The sequence below is a fragment of the Anarrhichthys ocellatus genome, unplaced genomic scaffold (assembly GCF_004355925.1).
Source record: "Anarrhichthys ocellatus isolate YVR2014 unplaced genomic scaffold, GSC_Weel_1.0 scaffold28, whole genome shotgun sequence".
Taxonomy (NCBI): Eukaryota; Metazoa; Chordata; class Actinopteri; order Perciformes; family Anarhichadidae; genus Anarrhichthys; species Anarrhichthys ocellatus.
In genome coordinates this window covers 3,709,938-3,717,136 of record NW_022280058.1, presented here as the reverse complement: position 1 = coordinate 3,717,136, position 7,199 = coordinate 3,709,938, and the positions used below count along the sequence as shown (strand labels likewise).

Here is a 7,199-nt window from a genome sequence, read left to right as displayed (position 1 = left end):
CACACACACACACACACACACACACACACACACACACACACAATCAGAGGAGGGCCGGGACAGGCGGGCTTGTAGGCTGGTTAGGTGGTGTTAATGAAGAGGTATAGGACCATAAATGTCAGAGCAGACGCCGGCCGAACAGCCTCTGGACACCATCACACCGCTCACTGTCAGGCCAACTAGCACAGCATGGAACAGCAGTGTATAGATGCACAGGCCTACACCAACGTATCCCAATACTCTACACCATCACACTGTTATCATCTAGGATTGCTACTAATTGTTATCGATCAATCGGTAATTACTATTTCAATTGATTTATATTTGTTTGTTAAATAATGGAAAACAATATAAAATAACCACTAACCCATGTCCGACCAACAGTCCAAAACCCACCCAATGGTATTAAGTTTACAATTACATAAATAAAACAAATTAATAAAAAGGAGCACATTTTCATATTTGAGAAGCTGGACCCAGAAAATGTTTGTGATCAAAAAAACAATTTAAAATAAAATAAAATATGAATATTTTTCAAATTTACACAAGAAAATTGTTGCATTGGCAAAATATCAACACAAAAAAATAAAATAAAAAAATCTCTGAAACATACAAAACACAGAAAACAAAAGAACACAAGATGCCTGTGGGAATTTGTATAACAACATTCCAATGGAGTCCAATACATTTTATAAAAGGAACAGCCAGAGAGAAAATGGCAAACAAAATGATGACAGACCCGTCAGTATGTTGGTGTGCACTTTGACTGGCTGTGTGGGAGCGACAGCCTGTGTGTGTGTGTGTGTGTGTGTGTGTGTGTGTGTGTGTGTGTGTGTAGGCTGAGACGTTTGAGCCTGACTTGGCGAGGCCTGTGAGAATGAGCTCATGGTTGAGGCCTGCATATGGTATTTCCATGAGAAAAAGGTTGGGAAGTTAGTCTGCTCATACCCATTGTCTGAAACTAACCAGAGACCAGAGAGAGGCGCAGAGAAGGAGCGAACTCAACTGTCGACTACTGCTAAGAAGCAAGCACTAAAAAATTATTCTATATACATCACAGACACCAATACTTTACAGCAAATACTCTATTTTTTCACAACTTTATGTACACTTTCTTCACTCTGGTAGGTTTGCTTCTTCCTTTTGCTTTCCCTTCCTTTAATTTGTCTTTTTGAGCATAATAACGTGCTCAAATCATTCTGTGTATAAAACGCTATAAATTCCCTGCTGGCTTTCATGATACGTGATCAGTACTCTCAATGAGAGCGTGGATAAAACAGAGAAGGACAAGGTGTGCATCTCATGCATTCGTATCGATAAGTATAGGGGGGAAAAAATCCAAAATAAAAAACTGAATTGCAAACACACAAGCGTTAAGTTAAGTCAGCTGTGTGGTTTGGTACTGCCTCAACAGATTGAACACTTTTTGAAGAGATATTAAAACTATCTCCTCGTTAGCAGGAGTGGCTGTGGCCCTGTGTTCACTGTATGTTGACCTAAACACATGCATGTGTGCAAACATACTAGTTCTGACAGAGACGCTTCCATGATCCAGGGTGTATTATATTAAGACTGGTGTGTTGCACAAATTAAAATGTTTTTAAATAAAGGCCGTTCTGTTCGTTTATTGATATCAAAGATCAACTTTGCACCTGACCTCATTACTGATCATGACAGAGAATCTTAACAGTGTACATCTCATCCAGTTAGTCCGTTAGCGAGAGGGCATCAGTGCATCGTTCAAGGTGAAAGTGCCTCTCCTCTGCTCTGCCTATAGAGCGGAGCATTTTGCTTAAGCTAATGAGAGGAAGAGACTCCGTAAAGCCACTCAACCCATCTTCATTAAGTTCAGCTCTGACATTTACGAGGCTGTGGAACGTTGGAAAGTGGCCGAGTCTAGGTCAGCATGTCCTATCCCTATATGCCAATGCAATGCTCAGGTGATTATATGAGGGGCCATCCACAAGGCCAATCTCTTTTAGGGGCGTTGGCCCGTGTCTGATGAAGGTTTTCTATATTCTTTACATTTAAATGGCTGAGACGCCCTCGGCTCCGATGTCCCAACCCGCCCTTTGATTTACTCAGCCACTTGACAAGATGGATCTCCATGTAAAACACTCTGCTTTTATGCAAATCGACTCAACAACATTCACTCTGTGAATTGAATAAAAAGTACAATGGCCTTGTGTTGTTGACAAGCAGCGTGGCGGCAGGCTCTTTGGTTTTTAGATATTCAGTCTCTTAAAAAAATGTAGGGAAAAAAAAAATAATGAATACAGCGAGGGGCATACTCCAAAAAATAAATAAACCAGTGCGCCTTGGGTTTGGTGAGTGTCAAAGCAGGTTCACTCGCGTGGGTATATTTCCCGTCTTCTGCCGAATTACGCAAACGCTGTACCATCAGACGGGGCTCTGTGTTTCGTCGTTGGAGTGAGTGGCTGTGGGATTTTCCGTAATCACATGTGAAAGAGGGGAAGCCCTGTACAACGATGAGAAGGCAACACAGGATGCGTTTCTCTTTATACACTGAGAGGCAACACAGATGTGCACGCATGCCATGCATACGGGTGCACTTACATACACATGAATGCATCTGCAGACACACAGCAGTTCTCTTAGAGAGAGGGGGGTGAGTTTTGACTTGCGGCGGAGGCAGGACAGGAAGTAATCACGGGTTTTGAAAAACACAGCAGTGGTCCCCACAACATTCCCTAATCTGTGCCGAGATATTCCAAACTCTCCCGGAACAGATATGTACACAGAACCGAGTGCATTTATGCTGATGAGCACGGATAAATATACAAAGGTATACACATATCAATGGATGTATACACGCACATGTATGTACAAACATATCAAGGTATGATCTATACAAAGTGCGTGTGTGAGGTTTGGTTGAGGCGGGTGGGAGTTAGAGGCTGCCAAACAGCGTGGCAGGAATACAGAACTCTACCCAATCTACTACCTTTTTTCGACCCAGAAATAAACACACACACACACACACACACACACACACACACACACACACACACGTCTGTGACCGATCCCTCTGACAATGAACAGCCCCGGGGCCTGTCCGATTGCAGCCTAGCCTGGCCCAGACCCCAGCTCAGGGCTGAAACCGTTGTCACTCAGTAATGGCAGACTCTGGGGACATTTTCAGACCCAAAGCCTTCAGTCTCAAAGCTCCTGTAGTCCTCAGCCACCCCCAGCGCCCGGCCATGACGAGGCCCAGGCCTGAAACTCTGCTTCCACCATCTGCACAGACAGGGCATGCTTCCTTCCGTATAAACACGGTTGAAGGAGAGCCTTGGCTTAGCTGACAGGGATAACACTGCTTTGGTTTATTTAACTCATTAAAGTGCTCAGACTGAGGCTGTTTTTGAAAGGTGAAAGCCAGCAGATTGGACTCATAGCATCAGAGTGGGAGTGGGAGGAGAAAACAACAAACTCTTTTTCATCTCTAGGGAGCAGAACAAACTTTGCTGCTTTATTCATATTTTACACATATGTATGCTGAAGATATAAAATGTGAGGTATTTTAAAACAATTTGATATATGTTGGGAAAATTTATGTAAATAAACAACCTTAAGTGTTACCAAAAAGTTGCAAACAGTGTATTTTGGAGGGAAAAACAGTAGCATATTCTTTGTTTTGTGCTGTAGAGCAATGCAACAGATTTACAATAAAATATAACCCAGTGCATACAATATACACACTTTAGACACTGATGCAGAGCACCATCTTATTTGCGCTGATCTAGTTAATTTACTATAGTCATATTAATGCAAAAGAAAATATTTTTGAATTATTTATTGATTGAAAATGCTAAGCAAAACTAAAGAGCATATATTTAGAAGTATGCATATCCAAAATGTGCATTCCTGCAGTCATAAGCAGAATAATTTTTTAATAGCAGTCAAATCGCATGCACCTGCCTCTGACGGCGTTCTTTTTGTGTGGCTTTATCCATCCCAATGTCACTGGAACAGCTTACCAGAAATAGTGGTCTACCAGTGATCTCATTTTTCTTTATTCCAATTTTTGGGTTGTATTAACCAGAATAATGGGTAATTGGCTGAATGTGGAAATGACCAGAGCACCCTGGTAATGAATCTGTGTGTGTGTGTGTGTGTGTGTGTGTGTGTGTGTGTGTGTGTGTGTGGCTAAAGGCCAAAGCACATCTGGATGGGAATTAGGGTGAATGGGGTGATAAATCAATAATCTACCCCTGGTGTCCGTGATGCTGCAGTCACTGAGCATGAAGGGCAGCAGAACAGCGGAGGCAAAAGGCTGCTCAGCCGCTTGATATACTCTGAACTCATCTCCATTTAGACCTCAATGCTATGAGAACCTCTGCTTCAAGGATAAATCTGGTTTATTACGATTTGTTTTTAGTGTTCCGTCCATCATTCCTATTGGTAGGGCAAGAAATACAAGCAGATACTTGCAGTTTCACTTTTTGATAATAAATTGATTAAGATAGCAATGTCAGTGTGTTTCCAGATCTCAGCAATTACTTTGGTGCATGAACTGTTTTCATTGCCCGTTTAAATGATGGCCAAAACTGGAAAAATCAGAAACAAGTTGTAATGAACTGGAATTCCTTTATAAAGCCCAGCGACTACACTCTGACGCAAGTCAAAATAGGATGTGTGCTACTTTGGCAATACAACTTGGACGTCAAAGAGGCTGATGGGAGCAGGGTCAATTGGGCTGCTGCTGGCTAGCTGCCTTTTGCAGCAGAGTGGTGAAGTTGTCAGGCCGGTGTTTGGCTGTGGGCAAGCTAGCTTTGTTTTTCTTTTCAGCGTTGTGTTTTGTGTGGTTTCTTCTCGGCAGGTCAGTGTAACTTGTGTGTGTGCGCAGCAGTTCAAAGTGAGGGGGATGAATAATGAATGAAAGCCAAGTAGGAGGCTTTAAGGCGTTAAAGTGGAAGACTTGGTGGAGTGCTTTCAGAGGAATCACACAGGGAAAAGGCTTTGCTCAGCAATACCTGCCAGTAGATTGTTAGCTGCTTACCTCTCCCACTCCATTCTACAACCAATTTAACATGGCTAATGGCATCACAAACATCCCTGAAATACAGATGCACTGAATGGACAGATGCTTTTCTAATATAGTCAGATTAAGCATCCATTTGAGAGTGCTAACACTCAAGTGTACTTACTGTAATATGATGTTTTTCCCCTTACTCAGCATGATCTGTCAAGGGAGTAAAGCCAGCCGAGTAGTACATACAGTAAATATGTATTAAAATGTGTATGTGCTTATATGCATGTGCTGTCCTCTTTATTTAAGACTCTTCTCAAATTCCACTTTTATTGTCTGGCCTTCGCTATCCATTTGTTTTAATGTTTTTACTATGTTGCATGTCATATTGCTTGATCTTTATTGTTTTATGAATAGTGCTATTGCTCTTATTGTTTTGATGATTAACACTTTCATGATTATGATGTTTGTTGTTTTTACCGTATAAAGCACAAGATTTCTCCGAAAGATTTTGCATAAATTAGGTAGTGTATCGAGTATAAGCCTCACCTCTCTGAGCATGGGGTCGTTGATAGAGCTGAGGTTGACTGCACCTTCATAGGTCAGATAATAGAACACATTGAGGGCTCGGGTGGCTTCAGGTCCTTGCTGCTTGTAGCCAAAGATCAGATCGATCCACTGGTGGAGCTGGCAGGACACAAACTCGCTCTCCAGAGCCTGTAAATGAAGGAGAGGACAGAGGATTACGACTATTGTAAATGTCAACAGCTGCAGAACATACTATAACCAAATGCTACTTCGTGTTCCTCATCCCATTACTGCACAGCAGTTATTACTAATGCCCCACAAAGATGAATTCCTCAGAGAAAGCAGAATATCCTTCTAATTGCTCCTATGACAGAATCTGCCAATGATTTCTATAATGAGCAAAAAGCAGAGTAAATCCATATCTGATCATATGGGAACATCAAAACATTAGAGAACTCTTGCACTTCATTAGGGAGCCATTCCAGCCTCTGTCTGTTCTTTTCTCTGCTGCTTGTGGGAGGATAAGAGCACCGTGTTGCTCTTCTGCAGACGTCTCTGCATTGCCGTAACGCTGAGATACAAGCTGTTTCTCTCATTAGCCGGCAAAGGAGGGGAAAAAACATTTATGGTTTCCTCATAAAAACAGGCAATTGTGTTAATTTGTGTAAAGCTGTCGCCTCACAAAAGCCCTCTAAACATGACCAAATTAGAATGAGGCAGCCCTTGATTGTCATTGCTGCCTTGTGTCACATTAATTTGTGACAAAACATTAGCCCTCACTACACTTAAATGGCAATTTATATCATTTAAATTTTTACTGCAGAGACCAACGCATCCCTCACTTAAATGCGACTTTCTGACAGCTCATTCTGCATCTAATTCTTCCAGACTCTTAATTACAACTTCCAATCAGGAAATGAAAGCACGGGTATAAAGACGAGACCGTGCACCCTGGAGGTATGATGATGTTTTTACTGCAACTTGAGTAAGGACTGAATTTTTGATGCCTTCACAAATTCCATAATCTGAACTGATGAGGCTTAAAACAAGATGAGTGTTGAGGAGATGACACCAGAATGGGAATGATAACATTGGTTCCTTGAAAACAGCAGACAAAGATATGAAGGGTTTTCAGGTTTAATGTATGGAAACATGCAAACACACTAACTAGGGCTGAGAATGACAATGTTATCAACCAATATGTGTCTTAAGCCCCATGTAGGAGTGTAATTATTTGCACATGTGGGTGGAAAGCTATTGGAAAACATTATTGATTTGTGTCGATAGCCATCCATAGTCTCGCTGATAATATACATGTACGTATTGATGGACTTCTGATTGACATTTTATTGGGTACTTCCAGAATTGTTTATTGTCCATCAGCCTATAAGATCCAGCTGGTATTAAAAGGTTGTACATCCCAGTAAATCTGTGGTTCAGAGTCAGTGGCCAGGCGTTACTCTAACATTTAAGAGAGCGCGGAGAAAAACATTGTGTCGTTTTCAATAAAGACAGTCGAGTGTTTTGTCAGCACTAGCCAACAAAAAGTCAACTATTACTGGAACTGGGCTGTCTGGTTCACAGCTTTTTTAACAGTAGATCTAATCAGTGTACACTGTAAGTTTATGGTTATAACACACACACACACACACACACACACACACACACACACACACACACA

General features: G+C 41.6%; 1 protein-coding gene across 7 annotated transcripts in view; it reads right to left on the bottom strand.

The window, feature by feature from the left end:
• The window catches only part of lrba (LPS-responsive vesicle trafficking, beach and anchor containing), a 146,706-nt gene that overhangs the window by 19,441 nt on the left and 120,066 nt on the right, over nt 1-7,199 (bottom strand). For all 7 annotated transcript variants that reach the window (XM_031863004.1, XM_031863003.1, XM_031863002.1 and 4 more), the window contains one exon: nt 5,540-5,707. In XM_031863004.1, the coding sequence (XP_031718864.1) occupies nt 5,540-5,707 (168 nt within the window). The remainder of the gene's footprint in view (nt 1-5,539; nt 5,708-7,199) is intronic.